This window comes from Corvus hawaiiensis, chromosome 2 (assembly GCF_020740725.1).
Source record: "Corvus hawaiiensis isolate bCorHaw1 chromosome 2, bCorHaw1.pri.cur, whole genome shotgun sequence".
NCBI classification, from domain to species: domain Eukaryota; kingdom Metazoa; phylum Chordata; class Aves; order Passeriformes; family Corvidae; genus Corvus; species Corvus hawaiiensis.
In genome coordinates this window covers 54763103-54788618 of record NC_063214.1, presented here as the reverse complement: position 1 = coordinate 54788618, position 25516 = coordinate 54763103, and the positions used below count along the sequence as shown (strand labels likewise).

The window sequence follows — 25516 nt, the reverse complement described above, 5'->3', positions numbered from 1 at the left end:
TCCATTAATTCCACAACAGCCTAGTACTGGGTCAATGAGTCAGTCATGAGTTCCTCCATTTCACACTAAGGCACCTTACTGACATTTTCTCAGAGCTACCTTTCTAACTTCTAAACAGACTATTCAAAATGTAGTATAACAAGTTTGAGAGGCATTAGGAAAGATTAGTGTCTGAACAGGAGGGTCTGGGGAAGTCAATGTTACCAAAAACTAGAGGGGGGAGAAAGGGGGGGAGGAAAGGAAAAAATGTGCAAGCTGGCCAAGTTTGGTCATTTCCGGGTGACTTGCTTCCTCAAAGGTCACCCTGCGAACGTTCATTCTTCCTCCAGCTTGTACTGATTATCTCAAGAGAAGGTCGACGTTGATAAAGGGAGACACAATAAAATAAACTGTGTTATCCAGGTTCTCCCTTGTGTGTTACCACTCTAACACAGCACATACTGTATTAATTCTGTTCCATCCACTGTAGGTGAACGAGTTTCTTGAAAATGAACCAAAACAACCCAAGTGTAAGGAACAAAATGGTCTATCTTTAATCCTTTGCCGAGCAATAATCTAGTATACACTACATTTTTCAAAGGTGGTCTACCTTTTGCCACAATTCAAGATGCCAGAATTACAGCTTGTTTTTCAGGCTGATCAAACTACTGCCACAGCCCTATTTTCATTAGCTCAGCATGAAATAATTCAGTTCCAGAAGAGACTACACATATTCAAAGGGGAGAGGGAAGAAGGGAAAGGAAAGGGAAAACCAGAGAGAGAATGCCAGGGAGGACACACACAGGAGGAAAGGAACTGGACCCACAGAAATGTAGCTTCCTAAAAAGATACACATTCTTTTGCAAATTTCAGGTATTTGGTTTTTAAATTTTAATGCAGAACTCTGTGCAAGTGGTTTGGATAGATTTTTTTTAAACAACATTGAGGCTGTAAAAGAACAGTTATGGAAAGTGTCTGCAGTACTTAGAAATCTCAGTTCATTAGTTAAAATTTACCTACTTCAGCACTTAAGCATGTGAAGATAAAGTACCTCATAGACCTCTTTCTTAAACAGTAACTGATGTAGAAAACCCTCCCAATTTTAATTTCCCAAAAAAAATATATATTTTTTAAATTAGACCTTGCTAATAAAGAATGAAGGCAATTAATATAATTATTTAATACAGTACTTGAAAGCAAAAATTGTGGCCAACTTACAACACACAGCAATGAAGAATGTCAGATTAATTCATTGCACACTCTGTTTTAAAATTATTTCATAACCTGTGCCACGATAATCCATGAGATTAATAAGATCAGGGATAAATGTACTTAAAGCAGCTCAGATGAATTTCAAATGTATGATAAGGAATACATGAATAATGAACACTGGCTAGTCTTAACAGTTTTTAAAGCTTGCTACTTCGATGGATAGCCTGTATTTCATGCACTAAATATTTACTATAAGGACTCAAAAAAATCTTTAGGATGGGAAAACAATTTACAGCATGTATATCACATGGAAATCCACACTGCCAAGCCCATCCATTTATAGCTACATGTGGAGCCAGAAGAAGCTACACAAGTATGCAGAAAACTTCAACAGAGAGCATGCCTTCAGATTTTGAACTCACACACAACCTCTACCCATCTTCTCTTTTGCACACTCTCTCTCACAGGATTGCTGGATAGATACTAGACGTTTCCAGACAGCTGACCACGAGTTTTTGAATGATTCACACTCTCAGAGCTGAAGCCTTTCTGTTGTACAAGACAGTGGATGCTGCTCTTAGGAGAGTGATGAAAATGGGTGGAAATTTTGTGGGGGTTTCTTGGTGGTTCCCCAAACGTCACTGCTTTTCAAGTCCCTGAAAACTTGATTAAAATATTTGAAAAGCTTGTAAGTCATTCCAAGCTGTAGCACAACTAATCTGGAAAAAAAATGAGGTATTTGTAGTATTAATACTAGTCTACTTCCCTATCATTTTGCAGAATGAACTTCAAAGCCTCAGGGAAAAGTTGGCCCTGATGTCATGGCATTGAGAAATGTAGTTCATTAAGATCTTAAGCAACAAACAACAGCAACAATTAGCTTCTATACTCATTCTTGATTGATCACTAAGAAACACAGACTCTGCAAATGAAAGGGCCTTGCCAGTACTTTGCCAGTCTACTTTGAAAAAAAAAGTTTTAGAAATAAGGTGTTTGCTACTTCCCTGTGTGAGGATACTCAAACTCAGATAATACTCAATTTCACCTTAACTTTTCATACTCTTTTGCTTAAGTAAGCATTTTCCCACTCTGATCCCTTTCCTCTGAGGTTTACCTCTTTGTTCCTTCACAAACAATTCTTCTCACTTTCATATGTCTGCATATTTCATAGCATTTATGTCTTCACTTTTAGACTTTAACTAACCCACGCATACACACATTTTTCTACCTGTATCCAACTCCTTAAACACATTTTCTTATGTTCTTATGGCTAACTCCAGTTTAGGTATATCTTAGATGGCTTCCAGCAAAGAAAACACTAACCATTTGCTTTATCCAGCAAGAATTCATACTAAAAAACTGGACAAGGAAAAGGAAAAAAACCCCAGTAACTTATGTTCTCTGACAGCATAATAGCTCTGAAAGAATGACTAATCAGACTGTTTCAGGTGGAACTTAGATGCCATGAGATATTCTAGTTGTTATAATCTAAGGATGAATCTTTGGTCTCATGATAAGGTTTCTGCCATCCTGTTGATCTTAAAGTTTCCTTGTTAAACTGAAGACAAAACAGCAGTGCATTGACATATATTGCTTATGCTACTGAAGTGTACCTCAGTAGATTTTTTCCAGTTGTGGCTTTGTACTAATATACAATAAATTATTTTGGTGATGCAACACATCGAATGCTGGTATTAAATCTCCCCTAATTTCTATGGATTTTTTTTTTGTTAGATAATTTGTGAATGCTTTCTATTTGCTTTAGCTTCCCTTAAAGATTCAGCTCATTTTTGAATCTGCTTTTATTGATCTATTTTCATCTTAAGCTGAATCAATTCATAATAAATCAATTCAAGGTTATTTTCTAAACCCACCTTCCCTGTATCTTCATTAATTAACTAATCCCTATTTTAAACAGCATATTTAATCCCTAATGTATCCCTGAACAGACAGGTCAGGGATTATCTGGAGAAAACATTTATTGGCTAACATCCGTCATCTCTTACTCCCATATTAGATTTTCTGTAATGACTTAGCTCCACACAGCATTTCTCTTTCTAATGACATAACAGAAATGTATATATATATGAATCTGATTCGGGGGTTCTATAGTAGACTGCCAAATGTATTCTGGAACACATTGTTTTACAATCTTTCCCCTAGAGCAATGCTGACCCTTAACTTTTACTATTTTACCTGCTATCCCCAACTCCCTTTTTTTACATTCAATGGCATGAAAGAACATAGTTACTTCACTTCTTCACCTTTTGCCTTCCTTTTCTGAAGGTATGTGGGTTTGAGTATCTTTTTAGTACTTGTTTTATTTCAGTAAGTTGGGTTATTTTAATACAAATACATTTTGCAATGCAGCTGTTATCCATCCTTAATTCCTTCATGCTTGCAATAGCTGGCAGCAGCAGTTTAAATTATCCCACTTGGTTCACAAGACTCCTGGTATTTTTGTACAAACATTTCAGTTAATTGTTTTACTGATAACTCATTTGGTTGCTAGTTCAGGAACAATCCTTTCACTAATTATATACCCTACTTGAATACCATCTCTCAGTCTGTCCACAGATATTCCTTTATCTTTTGCAATGCCTTGATGTATTTAACTGCCCTCCTCCTGTGTACTAAAGCCAGACAAGAAGATTACAGTCACTTCCAACTGTCTTCCCTTATTTCTCAGTTTAAAGCTCTTATCCTTTGTTTGAGCCCCACTCCTAGGAAGTCACTTTCCCAGATATTCTAGTGGAATTCCAGGAAAACCAAATTTCATTGAAAAGTAAAAATCAAAATGTCAGCACTTTGAGGATATATCAAATATAGTAGATATTACCTCAAATTTGGAAATTTCCTTTGTTTTTCTTATAAGAGTAACAGTGATGGTACTCAAAATACTATTGACTTCCAGAAGAGCATGAATAAACATAAAATGATTTGTAGGAGGTTCAAGTTGATTTCTTTTCTTTAAAAAACATTTTCTCCCATAAGTTAGGACGGCCATACAATTTGCAATTAGTTATTCTAACTAGTAACTGAAAAACAACAGCATGCTTTGTGCACATACTCTTCTGAGACTGCAAACAGAAGTTCTGGAATAAAAATAAATCAACAAACTTAAATCTTTTTTTTTATCTTTGCCAAGACAAGTAAAAAATATGATGGCACTAGGACCTTGAATTAATCATTTCCTAGTATGAGTAGTAGTATACAAATAGAAGAGAAACATATTCACTATAAAAAAATGTTTTTTTAAAAAAGAGCAATTTTAGGTATAGTGCAGCCTTTACCTACTTTATTACTAGAAAATGAGAATCAAGAAGGGACCATATTATCTGAAGTATTACTGTATTTTTTTTCCTTCTGATAAGGTCCCATGTTTATGAACAATAACCCTTTGTATTTAACAAGGTAAATACAAAGGTAAGGAATAACAACAGTAAAATCACCCTGCTCTCTGGCTATTTCTGTATATCATGTAGAAGTTGTTTTAATCTAATGTGTATTGTTGCATAATATCCCCAGGCACATTCAAGTAAAAGCTAAAGCTGTACAGAAAAGCCAACATTTTAAATGGGTCTTGTCATTAATGCTTTATTAATTGCCCCAGGCAATGCAAACCCAGAGCTAGGCAAGCTATAACAATATGACACTTTAAGGTCAAATCCAATTCCTGCTGTGTTTTATGGAGTGGGCCAAATATTGAGTTAACAGCAGGAAAGAACAATTTATTGAGCTTTTCTCCATCTCCTGATTATCTGATCTAAATTAGATCAGTTAGGTTGTTTTGCTCCTAAAACAAAACACCTTTTGTCCACTCAACTTCAAAGAATCTTTGATTGTGTTAGAACATTAAACTTTAGTAACATCTATTCATTTACACTATACATTACACTATACTGAATATAAAGAAATTAAATATATATATAAAATATAATACAGCACCTTCTTTACCTTTACACAAACAAAAATACCATAATGAAATTGCACGTTTATCCACTTATTTAACATATATGTTACCTTCACATCTGAGGTATCTCTTTGGCTGTTCCTCCAGGACCTGGCCACTGAAGAGAAGGTTCGATCTGGGTGGTCAAACTTGCCGTCATTTGCATTTAGAAAGAATGTTGTAAAGGGCTCCTGTAGTTAATGAAATTAAGACAGATTAAGAAAACAGTACAAGGACTCATGCAGCAGGTTTCTGCCAAAATCCAAATACCTCTTGCAGATCAAAATACTTCATAAAGGCAGAATTAAAGAAAAACATGGCATGTCATAGTTACATGTATGCATGGGTTTCTACACTGAACATCTGAGTATATTTATTGGCACTAACACATTTTGCACAAACAAATCTTGAGTTCTATACCATAAGACTAATTACCCATCAGTGGCAGACATATGTAGCTTAGTTCCAGTTCACAGTGACTACCTCCTTCACTGCAACCACGATAAACACATGCTGTGTTATTTATACAACTGAGCTTTGTTCACTCCTTGCATTTTGGTATGTCAAAATCTTTAAAAAAATTCTGTCTCTTAATCTTTCTTGCATTTTCATTTAATTGAAAAGAGTAGGTTCCACTTTGCCTCAAGGTGAGAAGAATGGCTCTATGGTCATTATGAGGCAGACTATGGTTCCGGGATATGCAATTTTATCATTACTTTGGGGCAGAAGTAAAGAGATTTAATATGCAGAGTCTTTACTTTTGCTAATTCTATCTGAAACCATACTCCCAATTCTTACTAAATGGAAACAGCTACCAGCTTTTGGGGACAAAGAGCTCAGGTACTGGACAGTCACCACATTCCACTGCAGGGAAGGGGTTAACAGTGGACCAAATCCTTAATTTGACGGTAGAACCTGAATACTGAGATCATTGCCAGAAACTTGGATTTCTACCACTACTCCATTAACTCTCTTACTCAACTAATTGTTGGCAGTGTGTCTACAGGGATGGAAGTTGCTTCTTCGTCTTTGCCAGAGTCCCATAGGGAATGTTTTAAAGAGGGTCACTTTCATTAAATTCAAACCCAAACTTATTTCGTTGCATATCCTGATCATTTAGAAATTTTGTTAATCAAAGCAGCTCATGATTACCAGATCACAATTGTTATTACTCTATTATTCATCTATTATCTGAATTTTATTCTAAACATTCTGTTTCCTTCTATGAAATTTTTGAACAAGTCAGGAAACTCCTCCATTAAAAAAGAATTTTTGAAGGAATTATGCCATGTTATATAAATTGTGCGTAAATTGTCCAAGATGAAAAGGCATGAAGTAATTCATGTTTATGCAGTCCTTAAGAGTAACTAAAATATACAAAAGGAAAGCATGGATGCAAAAATAGTGAAAATATCTAAAAAAAGAGGAAAATAAAAGATGGAATTCAAACTTCCAGAGGCCATAGTTTCTCTACCTTTATTCCACATCTTTACAATCAATTTATTCTATCATTCACAACAGTCAACACAGGCTGCCTTCTTTCAAAGAAAAAAATCAAACCTATTTTTTTCCTCTTAAAGCATTAGAAATTTGTTTTTAAAAGACACATTCAAAAGAATAGTATCTCATAAATATACTTTCATCTTTGCATTTATTCTAATCATAGAATCCTATTATGTGTTAGATCATTAATTAAAATAATTGAAATAAATACAAAATCATCACAATATAATTTCTTGTTGGAGGACCCTAAATCCCATTGCACAATCACTTTATTTGCACTTGTGAATATTGAAAGGCTGTGTGGTGAGGAAGAGATTTATAATTTAAATAGAATATTAAATTTAACAGTAGCTCAACTTGGTGAGAAGTATAAACTACCACAAAGAACTGAAATATTGAAAGAAAATAAGTTTTTATCTATCCAGATTTTTAACTGCTCCATATAGTGAACATTATGTAAAACATAAATGAAAATGTGTAAGATTAAGACCCAGAATGACAAAATGGAAAACAATATACAGAGAAATTGGATGATACTAATTTATCCTAAAATTCTATTAATATTATAATTTTAATAAATTTACATTTTTAATATTAGAATTATTTTGATTTAAAATTAATTCCTCCTCCCAATTACCTGTATATATTTGCAATAACAATTATGCTATGTTTTCTAGCTTGCCCTGAATGAGAAACATTATATGTTCTTGATCTGAACACAAATAATTCTGTCTTCTAACAACTCCTGCCCATCACTTTTTTTCTTTATAAGACATATGTAATTTTTATGAATATTATTGTGGAGCAGACTGTGGATCATTGCAGAGGTTCTGAAACCAGAAGCAGTTGATGGATTTAAAAAAAGCAGAAACCAGAAAAATGGTATAATTACAATAAATTATGTAAAAATATTAATCCAAACTTCCATGACAACATTATTTTAAGCATCTGAGACAAATACACAAAAGCAATAAAATTCATAATCAAGGATTAAACTTTTAGTAGCTGAACACTACAGGGTGCCCTATTATGCTATCCTGCCATGGCCTGTTGTGCCTATCTTTTTGGATTTTTAATCCTTAGCAGAAATTCAGAGCTTTCACTTGCTTTATCTCAGACCTCTAACATAATTTTAAGGTAATTTTTATTCTCTTGGAAGTCAAGTGCTTATATTATATAAATATAATTCATATCTGTATTCAATATACTCATTTAAATACTGTTATTCTATGATACCAATTACTGTCATTTCATGTAAAGGTTTTGTTGCTGTGAAAGCTATAAAGCAGCACAATGTTTTCATTATAACTCCATCTCACTCATTACTAATATTCTGAATAAAATTCACGCCTTTTTCTCTGCCAACAAGAAGAGAAATTCGTGGGGTACTCAATTACATTGAACACAAGCTTGAGCTGTGAGAATGAATTTTTCCATTCAATAGCACTTCGATCCCTCCCTTGCCTTTTAGCAGAACCCAGACTCATTTGAATCCTTTATGGTGGGAGTAAAGGAGGGAGGAGGAAAGGATATGGTCATTCTAAGACATCCTATGTCAAACAAAAATGTCTTTCCAGCGATTTGTAAGAGGAGAGAGAGAGCATGTAGGGGGTTTGTCAGAGTGACATACACCTTTTGCCTGATATATCTGTGATTGTCCTGCTCAAACCTAGTAAAAAGAAGACCCAAATTCACTTCTGTTTACCAGATGACACCCAGTCCTCCTCACCTTTGAATCTCACTAAAAATTGGTTCTAACTCAATCCAATCTAACTCATAATAAATCCAGAATTTCTTCCACTGAGTACAAATATGCAGTCATTGCAACAGAAACTGGAAGACAATTATTCTCTCCAAACATCTTGACTACCACATTAGAGAATCATGCTCTCAAATACTGATCTCTGTTTCCATGAAGATGCAACTGATTTACAAAAATATAACTTCTTCAATAGCAATTATTGAGAGCATCCCATTGTACCATAACTCTATCCTATTTCTCCTAAAAATCTGAAAACAGCGCTGATATTCACATTCTATGTGATTCAAGTCAGAATTCGTTCTTCCATTTTTCTTTTTCCTTCTGTTTACTTTTCAGGTCAAGTCACTGGACTATATGGAATTCTGAACTAGCATTCTTGTTTTAAACTATTCTGTCTTCTGCAACTTAAATATTCACTGCTCCAGATGAAATGCACATGAAGAAAATGAGTCTTCAGGTGGTAAGGTCACCTAGCCATAAACTATGAATATTCAATTTCATTTACACAAAAAATGGAATGATATCAACAGAATATTTATATATTAATGATGAAAAAAAGGCAGAGATATCAAAATTAACTACACAGGACAGAACTGAGGCTAAGACATACAGTGTCTTTTAAAAAACTAGCCTGAGGCATGTATTGGGTTTGTGTGGCAAAGTTCTGGTAGTGGGGGAGGCTACAGGGGTGGCTTCTGTGAGAAGCTTTTGCCATGTCCAATAGTGCCAATGCCTGCTGGCTCCAAGATGGACCTGCCACTGACCAAAGCTAAGCCTGTCAGTTATAGCAAAGTGCCTTTATGATGACAGACTTAAGAGTCAGGGAAAAACTGCAGAAGAACACTAGAGAGAGGAATGACAATATGTGAGAGGAACAGCTCTGCAGACAACCAAGTCAGTGCAGGAGGAGGGGCAGGAGGTGCTCCAGGCTCTGGAGTGGAGATTCCCCTCTGGCCCATCGTGCGGCCCCTGTGCCCGTACAGCCCATGGAAGTCCAGAGGGGAACAAAGATCCACCTGCAGACCCTGGAGGAATCCATGCCAGAGCAGGTGGATGCCTGAGGGAGGCCATGATCCTCTGGGAAGCCTGTGCTGGAGTAGGCTCCTGGCAGGGACCTGTGCTTCTATGGGGAGGGGAGCCCATGTGGGAGCAGGTTTGTTGGCAGGACTTGTGACCCCACAGGGGACCCACTATTGCAGTCTGTTCCTGAGGGACTGCATCCTGTGGGAGTCACCCACACTGGAGCAGCTCATGAAGAACTGCAGCCCACAGGAAGGACTCACTTTGGAGGAGTTCATGGAGGACTGTCTCCCAGGAGCAGCGGAAGAGTGTGCAGTCCTCCTCCCGAGGAGAAAGGAGTTGCAGAGACAATGTACAATGAACTGAGCACAGCCCCCATTTCCCATTCCCCTCTGTGGGTGGGGAGAGGTGGAATAGAATTTAGGAGTTAAGCCCAGAGAAGAAAGGAGGGGATAGGAGGAAGGTGGTTTTAAGATTTGGCTTTATTTTTCATTAGCCTGCTCTCATTTAATTGGTTCAAACTAACTTCCCCGAGCTGAGTCTGTTTTGCCCATGATGGTAATTGGTGAGGGATCTCTCCCTGCCCTTATCTCAACCCATGAGCCTTTTCCTCATTTTTTCTCTCTCCTGCCCAGCTGAAGAGGGGAATAGTAGAGCAGTTTTGGTGGGTACCTAACACCCAGGCAGAGCCAACCCACCACAATACATCGGATAAGGGAAAGCGTCTGAGGGAAATACAAGGCACCAAGGAACAGATTATCACAGAATTGACTCAGAAGTATGATACTAAAAGCAATGTTTTCAAGACAACTGACAGAAACCAGATTGCATCTGTCAAAGCTGAAAAGCAAGACTTAAAATAGTTTTTAAGGTTTTGTGGCAATTACACAATTCTCTATATATACACTTCAGAGTGGCTGAAAGTTCCTTACCTACTGCAAATACTGTTTCCTCCAATACTAAAGTCTAGGCAGGCAGTTTTTTCCCTTGGATCTCCATTACTACATATTGTTTTGTTCTGCTTCTATCTAGACTCTCATTTTGAATTTACTTTTTGCCACAGCTTTTTCATTTATTTCCTTCCTTTTTTCTCTTTCTTTTGCTTTTCTTTTTCTCTTTTTCTTTGGTTTACACAGTCTTCTCCCATGGTTTTAGTTTGTACTCCTGTCCTTCACTCTCAGTTTGTTGTCACTTTCTCCCAAAAGCTCTACTGTAACACATCTTTTCCCATCACTCTTCTCCAGTCTCTCAAAATACTGAAAGTATTTTTCTGTCTGAATCTCTTCATCTCTTAATGTCACCTTCCTCTTTCTGGACTAGACTCTAATTTACCTTTTCTTATACAGTCTTCTTCACAAACTCATATCAAAGCTCTAGATAAAGAAATTCATGAGCAAGAAATACTGCTTTAACTTACAGAAATCAGACCTAGCCTTATCTATCAATTTCACTGGCACAATCTTCTCGCTTAGGATATTTCATTCTTTATTTTGTAACAAAAATATTTCTCTGTGGATCACTATGACTTTATAATCTTCATTGCCATAATCTTTTCCTCTACACACACTTATTTTCAAATACCTATTTAGGGTTTCCATTTGCAGCCTTATCCAGTCTTATCATACTACTATATTTTTTTCCTTTTCTGAGGTTCAAACTTTCCCTGAATCTGTATTCTTCCACTTCTGTTGTCTACTCCCATTAGAGACTGCTTTTTTAGCTGGTCAATCATATTTAAATAATCTTTAAAATACCTATGTAGGAGTGTCCCTGTATTTAAGTTACCTGTTGTTTTCACCTTTTCATTGGCAACTTCTTCTCTGGAAATCACTGGTTTCCTCTTCTGCTTTCTGTTCTCACATATATTATTTGCTCTAACAAATGTAATTTGTCAAATCTGTATTGCAAGGCCATCAAGACAAAGACCTTGTTCTCTTGCTCTTTCAGGTGAGAACACAAGGAGAGCAAGAACTTCTACAATATTACATGAACAATAGTAGTAAAAACGACATTGCATTACCCTAATACAGGAAATGAATACTCCTTGGTGGGTTGTACATTCAGCCTGTAAGCTGACTTCCAGCTCTGAGAATTTGCCAACTAGCAAGAGGGGATCTTTTTCTGTATAGCAACCAAAATTAATAGATAAACATGCAAATAAAACTACTGTTTTTAATCTACTTTAAGGCAACAAAGAAGCACATGCACTATAAAATGTATTCAGTAGACGAATAATTTAGCAACATTTAAAAGGATTACAATGGTGACCCAACACAGGACTGTAATCAACACTTAGTTTCCCATGGTTTAAGAAATATATCCTGAAACCACAGACACATGAATTCTTCCCTTCTGAGCAGAAAGAAGGAGAACATGTCTAAGGGAAGCTGAGATGAGTGAAAACTCAATTACTGAGCTTTGTGTGGCTCTGTTTTGGTTGTATGCAAAACATGCTTAGAATACACCTTATGCGACAGATATTTATTTGCAGGGTGTACTTTAACTTAAGTAATTACACAGTGACTCAATTTTTCATTAATTAAGGTTTCTCTGTGAAGCCTTCTGTATCTCATCAACAGTATCTCATCTTTATTCTGTAGATCATTGTGATAACACGTAAACTGAATTCAGATTCATTCTATCTTTGAAGTTTGGTCCCCTTCCCCAGATCTGATTTTGGTGGTAGGATTTAAGCACGAGGTTTCCAGAACTGATATAACAGTTTGGAGTTAGAATCCACATTTTTATATTTCTGAAAACTGTAGAGATATGAATTAATTTAGAAGCATATTTGCATAAAATATTACTCTATGCTGCTTTAATATAAAACTGGTTATATAATTCCCCTCTCAATCTGAAAGTTTAATGTTCTTACAAAAGGCTTTTTTTTTAATGTTGCATAGATCTATCCCTAGCTGAAAATAATAAATGCATATGAGCAGTATCAGATTTCTGTATTGTCTAGAGATAATTTTTGGGGGGTGGAGTTAGTTTTATAGTTTTATATGCATTTTTCTCATTGTATATATATATATACAATGAGAAAATTGTGGTGAGATATATATATCTCACCACAATTTTATGTTTAAATTTATTTTGGATTGTTTGGGTAGGAAGGACAAATAAGTATATAAAGTGTATCTAGAGAATTTCTGAGATTTTAAGGTAGGGAAGAACAACGACATTTTAATAAAAAGGTGCTTTCATAAAGAAAAAACAAAACAGTGGTAAGTGACAGAAGAGATGCTGTAGATAAAGATATTAATGAAAACCAGGATCCAGAAATACTTACAATACGAACAAGCCAAGCCAAGGTAGAAGTAGATGTAGAGTAGTGGGTGTTGTAATGATAAGGTGGAGTCTGATCATCTTCCCATGTCTCATACCGTTCTGCATAGAAGACGGCTCTCTTTGGGTTCAAAGCGCCAATAGGCTGTAAAGTGACAAGAGGTCAAATATATTATCAGCTGAAGGGCAGCATGTCTGATAGAGCATAAGTTAATTCTGCATTAAGATTCACTACACAGGAGACTCTGCAACCAAGCCCATTCCATGCTGTAGTAACCCCTGAGATTGCTGTAAGCTTGGAATTTATTTTCAAAGGCTTTGTGTACTAGAAGTCTTTTGAGTTTCGTTCTTTTAATTGACAAATATAAGTGATCCACTTCTGCAAACTTTCAAGACCTTCTTGAAGCATAAGTTGTTTCCCAATTAGCTCAGTAACATTGTTCTGGAAATAGACTTCTAAAACTGCATTTAAAATGCATTGAGGCCAAACTAATATTTCTGTTGCTGTCATTCACCACAATCACACAGCTAATGAAAACTGACTTTTGCTCACACAGGATACTTTGTAATGCACAGTTAATGATGCAAAGATTTCACACGGAACTGCTGATGGTGTCTGGTGATCCTAAGCAGAAATACTTAAAAACCATGCATAGTCCTCAGGACTGGATGTACTTTCTGACTGAACAAAGCCACGTTTTACTGCATAAAGCAAACAAGCTTTGGATTTGAAAATAATAGAATGTGGAAGTTATTCACAAATTCAAAGCTCATTATGCGCAAATTTAAAGGGCAATCTATACAAATTAGGTGGAAAACAAAAGAGATGTAAGGCAGTAGTAGGAATTTTGGTTTTGATACAGCTACTTGGGGAATACAAGCTTTTAATGATTTTTTAACCCACTTTATCTCAGAAGTATTTGCAAAATGTATTTGTTATTGTGTGATGTAAAAGTTACTTGGATAAAGAAAATACAGATTTTAGCTTTTATAGTAAAATTAACCAAACACAGAGTCTAATACTTAGAGGAGAACACACTTCCACACCAAATAATTGTATAAACTTATTGTAGTTTTAAATTATTACTTGATTTGCATTAATCAATTTTAATTAGAATTGATATTATTAAAGGTATTAAAACTTGAAAAAAAACATATAGGGAAAGACTTTGACCCTTTTCAAAATGCTAGCAGTATTTTTGCATTTTATACCACTGCACAATTTTTCTACTGAATTAAAATCCAAAGTAATTTAGAAAGGAAATGACAGTACAAGGTCAAATCACTGTGTTTCACTACACTAGATATGTAATTAAAAAATTTTAAAGCTACAGGTATTTTATTCTTTCAGCAGTGCTATGTTTTTTGAGACGGCTGCTTAAAAGACTGACATAGAACACGATGTTTTCTGATTTAGAGCTTGTTTTTAAATAGCAGTCTTTGGTGAACACTTACATTTTAAAACATTATGATTTCAGTATTCTTCACACTAAGCACTCTGGATGTTTAATACTTTGCTGTGTCATGGAGATGTTAATAGTTTTCTCATATGTGTAAAATTGAGTAATCCCAAAGGATCAGTGTTATCTGGTGTAGACTGCACTGAAAGACCTCACAAAACATTCTTGAAAGAGAAGTATGAGCCATTCCCTAACACTTTCCAGGCTCATTTCCCAAATAATCGAAATAGCAAAAAATAAATATTTGCATTTTTGTTATACTTGGTTTTGTTACACATCCTGCCATTGTCAGGAAACACACTGGCTGTGTTATAGCCTTTAAGTTATCATTATATAAAAATGATTGTTTAACAGCTTCCTTGAAAGAGACAGTCTTTTCCTATTAGACTGACAAACTGTGCAGATATATGTGCACTTTGCTAAATGATATCAGGTTCTCAGTTGCTTTGGGGACTGGATGGAACCTGCTGACACCACCCTCATTAAGGTACTGTGCATCCACTTCTCTGGCAGAAAAAATTCCAGTCCCAACTGCACATTTCAAGAGCTAAAGCAGTAATTCACACCGTAGTCTGTTAAAATGAAATGTTCACCCCCTCTGAGAAGCGAACACAAAATAGCAGACAAATCGGTGAGATTGTATTTGGTAATGGAGAAACACCCTGAGAATATCTCTTCCCTCCACTATGAAGGTGCATCTTATCCTATGCTGCAGTGAATTCTGAGGCTATGGAAGACAGAGACGTCATCTGTCACAATATTATTGTACATATATGTTTGAAGTCACAGTGGAGAATGAATATGACGATTAATGCAAGATTGAAAATACAGAAAACTCCTGGCCTTTCAAAATATTGCTGATGCCGATTAGAAGTATTTCATCAAATAAGCGATGTGTTTTCATTATTCACTGTAAATTGACTACAATAACAAGGCCTGTGAGGTATAACTGATGCTCAAAATAATTACAAGGTATTTTATTTTATTTTATTTTATTTTATTGACTAGCAAAATTTTAATGATGGTTCAATTGATACCTTTAAATAACATTTTTAATATAATATATATATAGCTGTATTTAATGAAAAGGTTACTTCTCTCAAGAATTTGACAATAATTTTTAAACTCACATAAAATACTAATGCAAACACATCATCACGTTTTCTAGGTTGTTCAATGAGAAGTGTTATTTCAATTTAAAAGGTAAAAGATGTAAGGATGTAAGATCGTGCATTCCCATTTTCATGTAAAAATGCCTGTACAAGTAGCTAAAATAATCAACCTTCAGAACAGATATGATTAATTGTATTATATAATAAACCTGAAAAGCTGTATTCTGGATTACCTTCATCCTCATCAATATTCTTTTCAGTGTCATTATCTACTTTTTTTCTTTCAATTACTTTAGGATTCATTTGAAGAAAAATTCTGAAATGCACAAAACATCTGCTGAATAAAATGGAGTCTTTAAGCAAAATACCAGAGATTCCTTTCTGTTCTTGCATGATAACGCAATTTTCATGGGAAAATCTCTGGGAAGAATCTTTACTGGGGTCCTTTCCCCAGAGTGGGTGGAGGCAGGGAGGGAAGGAGAGAAGGAACGGAAGGGAAGGGAAGGGAAGGGAAGGGAAGGGAAGGGAAGGGAAGGGAAGGGAAGGGAAGGGAAGGGAAGGGAAGGGAAGGGAAGGGAAGGGAAGGGAAGGGAAGGGAAGGGAAGGGAAGGGAAGGGAAGGGAAGGGAAGTAAGGAAAAAGATGGGAAAAAAGTGAGGTAGAGCTTGTCTTCAGCTAGAAAGTCTCACCTCAACTTCTCAGAACAGATCCTGGATTGGATGAACTAGTGATCTGGCTGACAGCCTGGGACTGGGGAGATATGGGTTAATTTCTCTCATTCCACAAGCATTTACAGTGTCCATGAGGAGATTGCTTAGCTGTGTCTATAGCTTGCAATAGGAAGGTGAGCTGGAAGTCCCTGAGCTCCTGTAGAGGGGACAGTGTGCAAACATGGCCCCATTTATGCAGAGGTGACAACTGGGATCCCAGAAGTGGTGCAACTGTCTTGATGCAGCACTGCCTGGGAAGGAGAGCCAGGAGCTGCCCATGCTTACACAACTCTGCAGCTTCTACTTCAGCCTTACCTAAGCTAGTGCTCAAATATCTCTCTTTTTTTTGTTGTCGTTGTTGTTGTTGTTGTTGTGCAATTTAAAACGTTTTGATTAACCCCAAATAGAACAGCTTTTGTATACACAAAGATCAGGCACTTTCTGAAAGAAAAAGAAATCCACAAATGAAATAGCAGGGAAGGGAGTAAATTCTGCGAGATCTGCCCCTGGCTTCTTTAGTGTTATTTTAATGTCCATGTAGGAAAATGCTGCTATCCAAGGTAATGGTAAGAGTTCATCCTTCACTGAAGACACAGATTTTCTGTAAAGACCTTAAATCTCAGTTGTACAAACTAGCAATTAACCCAGTTTTACTCTGATGAGGCACGGGTCATACCAGATGACAAGTTCTACAGTAATGATAGTCTCTCACGTTTCTTGGGAAATGTGTAGGATATATGGAGTTTTGGTCACTTTTCATAGCTTTACTATGCCCTTCACAGACTACTAAGTCAACTACCTCAGTTTTAATCTAATATCACGGCTATAAAATGCAGATAAATTTTATTTATGGATCAATCCCAGTAACTTCACTTAATGGAAGAAAATAATTTTATTTCCATTTGACTGAGATTGTGCTGCTGTGTGCCCTGATTAAAATGACTTGCACATACAAGACAAAGGCAAAGCTCAAGCTATATACTATGTCTCAGTCCATATCTTAACCATAAGACAAATACAGAAACTGAATTTGAGTCAAATAAATTGTTCTGAATGTTTTTGAAAAAGTTCTTTTCATAATGTTCTATAAAATGCTTTTTCTAAACACACCATTTGTATTTTATTGCAAAAAAGTCCTCTGTAAGGACTCATATTAAATAGAATTATCTTCCACAAAATGGTTTTATAAGATATTCTTTACTCCAAAAAACAGAACAAGTCACTGTATGAAAATGTGGCCTATTCAGCCACTTCACTTCTGATGTACTAAAATCTGCTGTTTCAGTTTATTTATGTTTCTTTCCTCCATTTAAAAATAAAGTAAGTATTTACTTTAACATTAAAACACACTACTATTAGCATCTTTCTTTTTTTTTCTGGTCAATCTCTTTAGATATCTGGCCTTTGAATAAGTCAATGCATATTGTCAATACATCTAGTGTTTACATCCGCTGGACATGTTTTGTTAGTTCATGTAAAGTTTACTTTGCCAGCTATCTTCCTAGAACTATATTCTCTTATGAGAGCAGAACTAGATGTAGCATCCTATTTATCTAGCCACTGAAATATTCAGCTTATCTTCACTCTAATTTATTCAGCAGCTAACTTATCTGTTGGTTTTTTGGTTTTTTTTTTGGAAATGCACTGCACAAAATTGTAGCTGGGTACAAAAGGAATATTGAACGCAGCTTTATTTGGCTCTGGCTGAAAACTGACTGAGCTTTTCCCGACTGCTTGCTTTTTTATTAAAAACACCCACTGAAAAATAACCTATAAATAGGACATCTTAGGATGATACTTTAAACTTAAAAATAAATTTCAATTTCATCTGAATTTTTAAACAGATTTTCTTCAGCATCCTAATATGAAAAACAGATATCAACAATATCAAATGTAAGAGTACTCACAGATTCATAGTACCAGAGTTTCACTCAGTAAATAAACTTTTTATTTATGGAAAACACATGTTTAATTGTGTGGATTTAATTGTGTGTAGTTTTTCTTCTGATGGAAGAGTTGCATGTGATAAAGAGAGAAATTTAATTTTACAGAAACCGATTCCATTTTTCCAACAAAGGGCTCTTAATAAGCCCATAAACTCCATTCCACAGCATATACATTTTTGGAAGTATTAAGTGTGGTTGCCTTGAAATATTCACACTTGGATGTGTTCATTTGCATTATTACATTTAGAAGCCTTGGGGCTTTATCACTTCCTTTTCTTGAAATGGCACAGTAATAAGGAAAAGTGGTTATGCTTATCACCACCCATCAGTCAAACACCTTCTATATTAAAAAAACATCATTTCTTCCACTCAGTGAATGGGTGTGTGATGTTTCATACACATGTCAATATTAGTATTACTTTGCCTGCTGAAGAAATCATTTTATTTAACAGGATGTATGACTGGAAGTAAATGAGGAGAGATTCCCGTTTACACTTTAATGAGCAGGGACAATGCAGCATGTCAAAACCATGCATTCACTATAATTTAGGAGTAAAAGTCACACAATTTTACACAAACAAACCATACCACATTTTAAGTGTCTTGAACCTCACCAAAAATCAGTGTATAGTAAGGGCTGTGCACATGATTCCTGGACTAATGTTTAATATCCTAAGTATTCTTCCAAAGCAAATCTCAACAAAGAAAATAAGCAGATCACCTGATGGTTTGATACTGAAAAGATAATCTATGTACCCATGACAGCCTCTTTCATTAGCTTTTGATCCTGTCAAACAATAAATATAACCTTTAACCTTGTATATGTAATGAATAAAACTTGAACCTACACTGTCTAATCAAATGAGAAGTCCAATATATCCCACAAACAGTGGGACATGGCACATTCCATGCCCATGAACCCTAGTTTTAAATCTAAAATTATACGTAAAAGGAAAAAACCAAAAAGCCTTGATAAGAGAATTTCCAAGCACCTAAAAGAAAAAAGGCAGAGGAATTTTCACACTAATATTTAAATATAATTGTTCTGGGAGAACAAGTAATATCAGGATGTAAAAATACCACAGTAAGGAGTGCTACATAAAACCAGAATAAAATGGAATAGAAGATGGAAGAAAAGGACGAGCTACATGCTCAAGATGGCTTTGCACAAATGTAACTATTTAAGTTTAGACTAAATGCAAAAGGCACATATTACTCCATTACTGACATCATAAGCCAGACAAACACCTTTAATTTCATCTCCAAAAAACGTATGAATTGCATTTGATATGTATGTTCACTTAGGAGTTGTGGTATCACAAAAGTGGTGTATCATATTTTATACAGAAAGCCTAGAAGCCAAAGATTGAAAAAACTTCAAAAGTAGTGTAGTCAATTATCAGAAGTGACACTAGAGTTTTGTATGAACTTTGAGCAAGAATACACAAAATATTTTTTAAAAGCCAGATTTAGCACCTACCTTTAGCTACAAAAAACTATTTTAAACCAAGAAAACAAAGTATGGTAGGTGATTTCTCTTTTAATTTCATGGCTTCTTTGGGCTCTTTTACCATATATGAATAGTGTTAGAATTCTAAATAATTTCAGAAGATTGTTTGAGGACTATTAATTGCTAAATATCAAGTGATGCCTTGAGGTGAAACCTAAGGCGTCACAAGGACAGAGGCTTTGTGAAACTAAGGGCAAAATTTGCAGGGAGACAGAAGGTCAGGAACTGACAAAGGAGATTTTATCCATCAACAGTTTAGCTGGAGGTTCTGATCTGCTATCAAATCTGCAGGAACATGTCTCCATTGCAGGGAAAAATCTGACAGAAGGAAGTTGCTCCTCGTGGAAAGGATACTGTGTGGGCCTGCCCCAGAGGTTTGGCTGAGGTTTGATAGCTCATTCAATAATGTTAAGAATAAATCACTAAGTTCTGCTTTTAAGCACCAGGCTACTCAGGATTCACCTCCATGACAAGTAAAAAAGGATATCTTACAGGTACAGGACAATATTGAAAATGAAAACAGAATTGACAAGGCAATACCTCAGAGACATTCAAATTTTTAAGATTTTTACCAAAAATGCAAAAATTGAAACAGGACGCAAGTAACAGTACCCAAGTAAAGTATTCCATACTAACCCGCCACTGCATTTTAAAATAAATCATTAATCTACTTTTCCTTTCAAAACCATGATGAAATGAAATCTATCAGATATTATTATAATGAACACCGCAAAAAAAATTGACAATTACAATCCTTTTATCCTGAGGTATTCCACAAGACTTAAGAGATTTCACATGTGTTTTCTCATATATCCATGGGATAAATGCAGCCCAGATATTGCCAGAAAGGAAAGATCATTTTCCTTGACTAGCTTTGTGTATGCTTTTCAGTGGTCAAAACCCTAGCTGTTCCAGAAGAAACCACCGATAGCTTTGCTAAGTTTTCAAATTGGCAAGAAAAGGTGCACATTGCATGGATTCTTGATGAAAAATAAAGAGCCATGGACTTGATTTTACATTTCCTTTTGAGGAGAGCACTAATAAAAATACAGTGATAATTAATAAGCTATGCAAGCACTAATTCCATAATGAGTCTTTACTAACTCATGAAGAAAACCTGTCTATTCAACTATCACACTACTTCCTGTAGCAATTACATACTTTAGTAGATTGCTATAAAAATTTGGATTGAACCAAATACCTAGTGAAGGACTCATGAGACACTGTCTAATCTTGTTGCACTTCACCACATGCAGTGCTATTAATACTCACAGAAAGTGAGTTTGAGAGATTTTGAAAAGTGTAAGCACCTTAATGAAAGGTTTATCTCTCTGCACAACTCTAAACCAGCAATGCTTTTATACATCTAGGGAACAAGCCAGTGTAAAATGATCATAGGTCTTTATTTAAGTCATGTCTGTGGACCTTTTATTGTTCTTGGCACAGATTACAGTGGTGTTACAGAACTGAAAAACACATTTGTGAAACATACCTACAATACTGTGAAAGGTCAGAAGTTTTACATAACCTAACGGAAGTATCAAACAATTTATTTCCTTTTGAGGCATACTGTGAAAGTAATGTAAATTCTGGGTTCATTTGCTTATTTGTTTTTTTTTTTACTTGTCTAGGAAAAAAAGGGAGAGTAAACATAGATGTCTCTATCTGCTATTATGAATTCAAGTCTTACTCAAATTATTTTGGAAGTCTTAAAAAAGAGGCTTCCAGGAATGGTTACAATACATCTGAAGGTACTGCAAGCACACTCTTTCCAGCAGAGATGAAACTGTGAAATATCCAGGGCAGGATGTCTCCACTGCTCCCCAGGATGTGTGCTTGCAGGGAGAGGAGGAAAGAAATCCAGACTTAAAACAGAAACCCCAGAAACACTCATGACTGACCAGCAGCAGAAGGGAATGCAGGGGCTGCATCACAGGACTGCAGAACAGGCCTTGGGGGTCATTTTCTCCTCTCCAGCCTCACTCCTTAAGGCAGTGAGTGACAGCTTCCTGTGGTTTTGAGCCTCACTCAATTTGTACAAGCAACTTCCCCCTCTTGGCTGAGAAGCTGTGGTAACGATTCAAGAAAGCTGTCACACCAGACAACAGAAACCTCACACTGGGGATGTGGCAGGACGACCCACCTTCACTGGCAAGATAGTGCATACTTTCATAGTTGATAGCAACCAGGAATGATACTTCCCACAACTCAATTTCGAGCCCACTTTTTTGTCTTTATTTTAGCTGGCCAAAAGTAGAGCCCCTCCATATGTTTCTGCTATGCTTGGCCAGGACAGACCTTCTCTGCAGTCTGTTAACCAGAGTACCAGAGCTGGGTATTGATGACAATGTGGTGCTATTAGAGAAAAAAATACCAGGAACTTTTTTATTATAAAGCACTAACTGCCCAAATCTGGTTGGAAGGAAAAAACCCCAACAAGTAACAATAAGGACCAGATACTCCAGGATCTAAAATACAAAATACCTCTTTACTAACTATTAAATCAAAGGGACATGCTGATACTATATTACTATTCTAGTCACTGCAAAATAAAGTGAAATGTTAGTCCAAGCTTTTCATTTACAAAGGATCAGCTTTTATAAACTAAGAGGGATAATTAGTGAGATCAAGTGGTCTGATGCGCTCCTGTTCTGTAAGTCAGAAGGTATGGAGGAGTTGCAGATTTGGAACCAGATAAGTCAGGGACATGGAAGTAGCATAATGTAGAGATTCAGTATAAACTAACTCTAAAATAGAAAAGTCTATTTCAGACTTTTAAGGGTTTAAGATAAAGATCTTACTTAACCAGATTATAAATATAAAACAAAATCTCTCTCTAAAAGGGCTGGTTGACTGTTTTTAAAAAAAATGAAGCATACCTTTGAAAGATCTCTGAAGTTGCCTGGAAGGGTCAGATCTAACTCTTCAGACTCATAGTTTGTTAAAACCCACGGAAACACAGGGTATTGGTTCAGATCATTGTACGTTCGTCCTATTGAAAAGGAAAGTTTTAAGAATTAGGAAATAGTCTCCATTTGTCCAGCTAGAAAAAAATCTAGTGGTTACATTTGTTGCATCACATGTTCCCAGTCCCCACCACTTGACAGAATCAGGTATAAATCTTCCAGACAAAAGCAGCCATTTAGATGCACTTAATTTGAACCAGAAGTCAACACACAAACTGAAATGATATAAAAAGCACAGTATCTTTTAAGATCAACTAAAATGCACCCTATGCCAATAAACAATTCCTTTTTTATTTCCATTAAATATTTCTATAGCATGAAGGTAGAAATTTAAAAGAACTAGACTATTACTTTTCTAGCAGCTTTATGAAGAATCATAGCTGGCAAAGATTAAATGAGATTCCAAACAGCAAGGGGCTAAATATGAGGTTTGCAAATCTAGATCTATCCTAGATAGTCCATGCTAATCCATCATTCCCTATGGCTCCTCTTCACTGAAGGAATGGTGAGATTCCATGGCAACTGTGGAATCAAAGTGTTGAAAGTCATGTTTGCTGCAACACTATTTTGTAATCACTTTGAAAATTAAAAAACAGTTGTCCCCACTAAAAGGCAGAGCTGACTATCCCAGGCCACTCTCTTCAATCATGAAAGAAACACTGCTGTCATCCTAGCAGCTCAAATGTGCAAAAGCTGCCTTTAGATACCATTTCAAAAGTACAATCTGCACTGCAATGAACTGAAAATTATGAATTCGTCACAAAGAGAAGTGTTTGGGAAAGTCTGTTGTTTCTGTGTTCTCTAATATTTAGTAGAATCTAACACTTCAGTGTTAAGACAAATGAAATTTCTTAGTACATATCCATCCAGCCTATTGATATAGTGAGAACCACACAATATGCAATATGAGTCTTAAAAAAAAAAAAAAAAAATCAGGTCATAAATATATGTGTGTGTGTATTTATATAATATAATTAGCAGACTGAAATAATCCAGGTTAACAATTCCCAGTGCTGCGGCAGATTTACAGCCCTGTCTCACTAACTGCTTCCTTCCAGATTCTGGACAGATTCCTGGGGTACAAAACCCGGCACAGGAAAACACAGGCTTCCTTGTTCTGAGTAGCAGTTGCAATTCTCCACAAAAATCAGTTCTGCTTTAATGAAATGTGAAACTTTCACTGCTCTACAAACACCTTATTTTTTCAATAGAAGTTGATGAACAAAAAGAATGTTTTCATTTTGTACATAGTTTCACTGAATACAGGAGAAGTGCATATTCTTTATAATTGTGCATCCTCATTTTTACACTCTGAACACACAGATGTTCACAGGAATATGAAAAAAAATTAGGGTGCAAATATAACTTTGTTAAAAAAGCAATGCCAGCACTGTGTACTACATACACAAATAAAGATGCATAAAAACAAAACCACTTCTTCTTCAATATCAACAATGAATGAATGAATGTATGAATGAATGCAAAATGACTCTTGGACAGAACAAGAATGTATCAAACAACTAAATCAAGAAGCATACCAAAATTTATCCTTGTAGTGGAGGAAAAGGAAAGGTATTATCTGGTAGAATATTAATTATTTTGGACTTCTGGGAGGGGCTCTATATTTCTTGAAGAAACAGAACTCTGCCTCATTTTTCACATCCATCAAATCAGAATATTATTTTCCTCTTTGGCAAGGGTTTAATTACATATGACTTGTAAAGTTTCTTAATATTATCAAATTTAGGGTGCTATAAAGCATGGCCTCTATAAAACTACAGCTTCATACAATAAATGTTTTTCTCACCATCAGAATATTTAATTGAATTAACAGAAGAGTGTGAAAAAGCTTCCACAATAGAAAGACATTTGTTTTTATGCAGAGAGCAGACTAAAAGAACTTTGAGATCCAGGAAGAGAATGACTGAGATGACTCTAGTCTGTTACAAAGCATAAGCAAAAATGAAGATTCTTCAAATTAAAATTTGTATGGAAAAGAGCTCATAGTAATAAAAATCTTCAACTGTAACCATTTTATAGACGCATTTAAATAGCATCCTTTTGCAAAATTTTAAAAGGAAATGTAGGATTATACAAAATAACTTTTGATTTCAAAACTGAGTTTTTTTCATATTGTGATTTCATTTAATTTTGAATCTTATTTCATTCAATTTCAATATTCAGTCAACAAGTTTTTGACTTTTTTTTCCCATTCCATATAGGAAAGTCATAAATGTGTAAATAGGGCAAGAAAAAAGCAATCCTGAGCCCAGCTGGTGTAGGAGTTCTCTTTTGCTGAGAGGTTACTTATAGCATAGACACAGGCAGAAATTACCTTTTACATTAGCTCCATGTCAGAACACTGCAGTAACTCCTCCATGCAGTTTTTTACCCCACAAGGAGAAATAATTTGAAGCAGCTTCTCTCTCAGCTTAGGTAAAATACATTGCAAACAATGAAGCCTTCGTGATTATGTATTTGGTAAATATAAGCATAGCCTTGTGAAAAAAATAAAATATTATGTTCTCTCCTACTTGAATTTTTATAAAATACATTTTATTTATGAAGATATTAACTACTAAGAATAACTCTTAATTTGTTTAATAAAAAAGATAACGATTTATTTTTCTCAATTAAACAATTTTCCCCTTAATATCAACAAATAAAACTGACTCGATAAGATGAATCTAATTTAAATTGTGAAAGGAGACCAAACCTATGAGGTAAGACCACACATCTATACTTATCTGAGCAGAGGACAGCGATCTAGGCCTATAATGGGATTACAAATCCCTAATTCTAAACATGCATAAATATTAGTGGCTTCACTTTATTAGAAATGCTGTCTTGATCGGTTCTGGCTTCAAAATTGATTATTTTCAGAGTAAAGTCAGCAGATGAATATACTTAGCTATCTCATCAATTGTCTTGTGCTTCCAGCAAGAATTATTTGGTCCTTTCTTTAGCTAAATAAATATAAAACATTAACCTGTATGGCTATTGGTAGTCCCTATACCTTTTCAGAAGCTTCAGATTTCCCCTCAAGTAGGATTACAGAGATTAATATTAATGGCTGAATATTAAATATCGCAAGCCC

The 25516-nt window shown here is 35.5% G+C and overlaps 1 protein-coding gene across 13 annotated transcripts in view; it reads right to left on the bottom strand.

Annotated features, from left to right (window-relative positions):
• Nucleotides 1-25516, bottom strand: part of NBEA (neurobeachin) — a 467485-nt gene that overhangs the window by 62218 nt on the left and 379751 nt on the right. For all 13 annotated transcript variants that reach the window (XM_048295094.1, XM_048295084.1, XM_048295082.1 and 10 more), the window contains 3 exons: nucleotides 22333-22445; nucleotides 12721-12861; nucleotides 5215-5334 (listed from right to left, as the gene is read on the bottom strand). In XM_048295094.1, the coding sequence (XP_048151051.1) occupies nucleotides 5215-5334; nucleotides 12721-12861; nucleotides 22333-22445 (374 nt within the window). The remainder of the gene's footprint in view (nucleotides 1-5214; nucleotides 5335-12720; nucleotides 12862-22332; nucleotides 22446-25516) is intronic.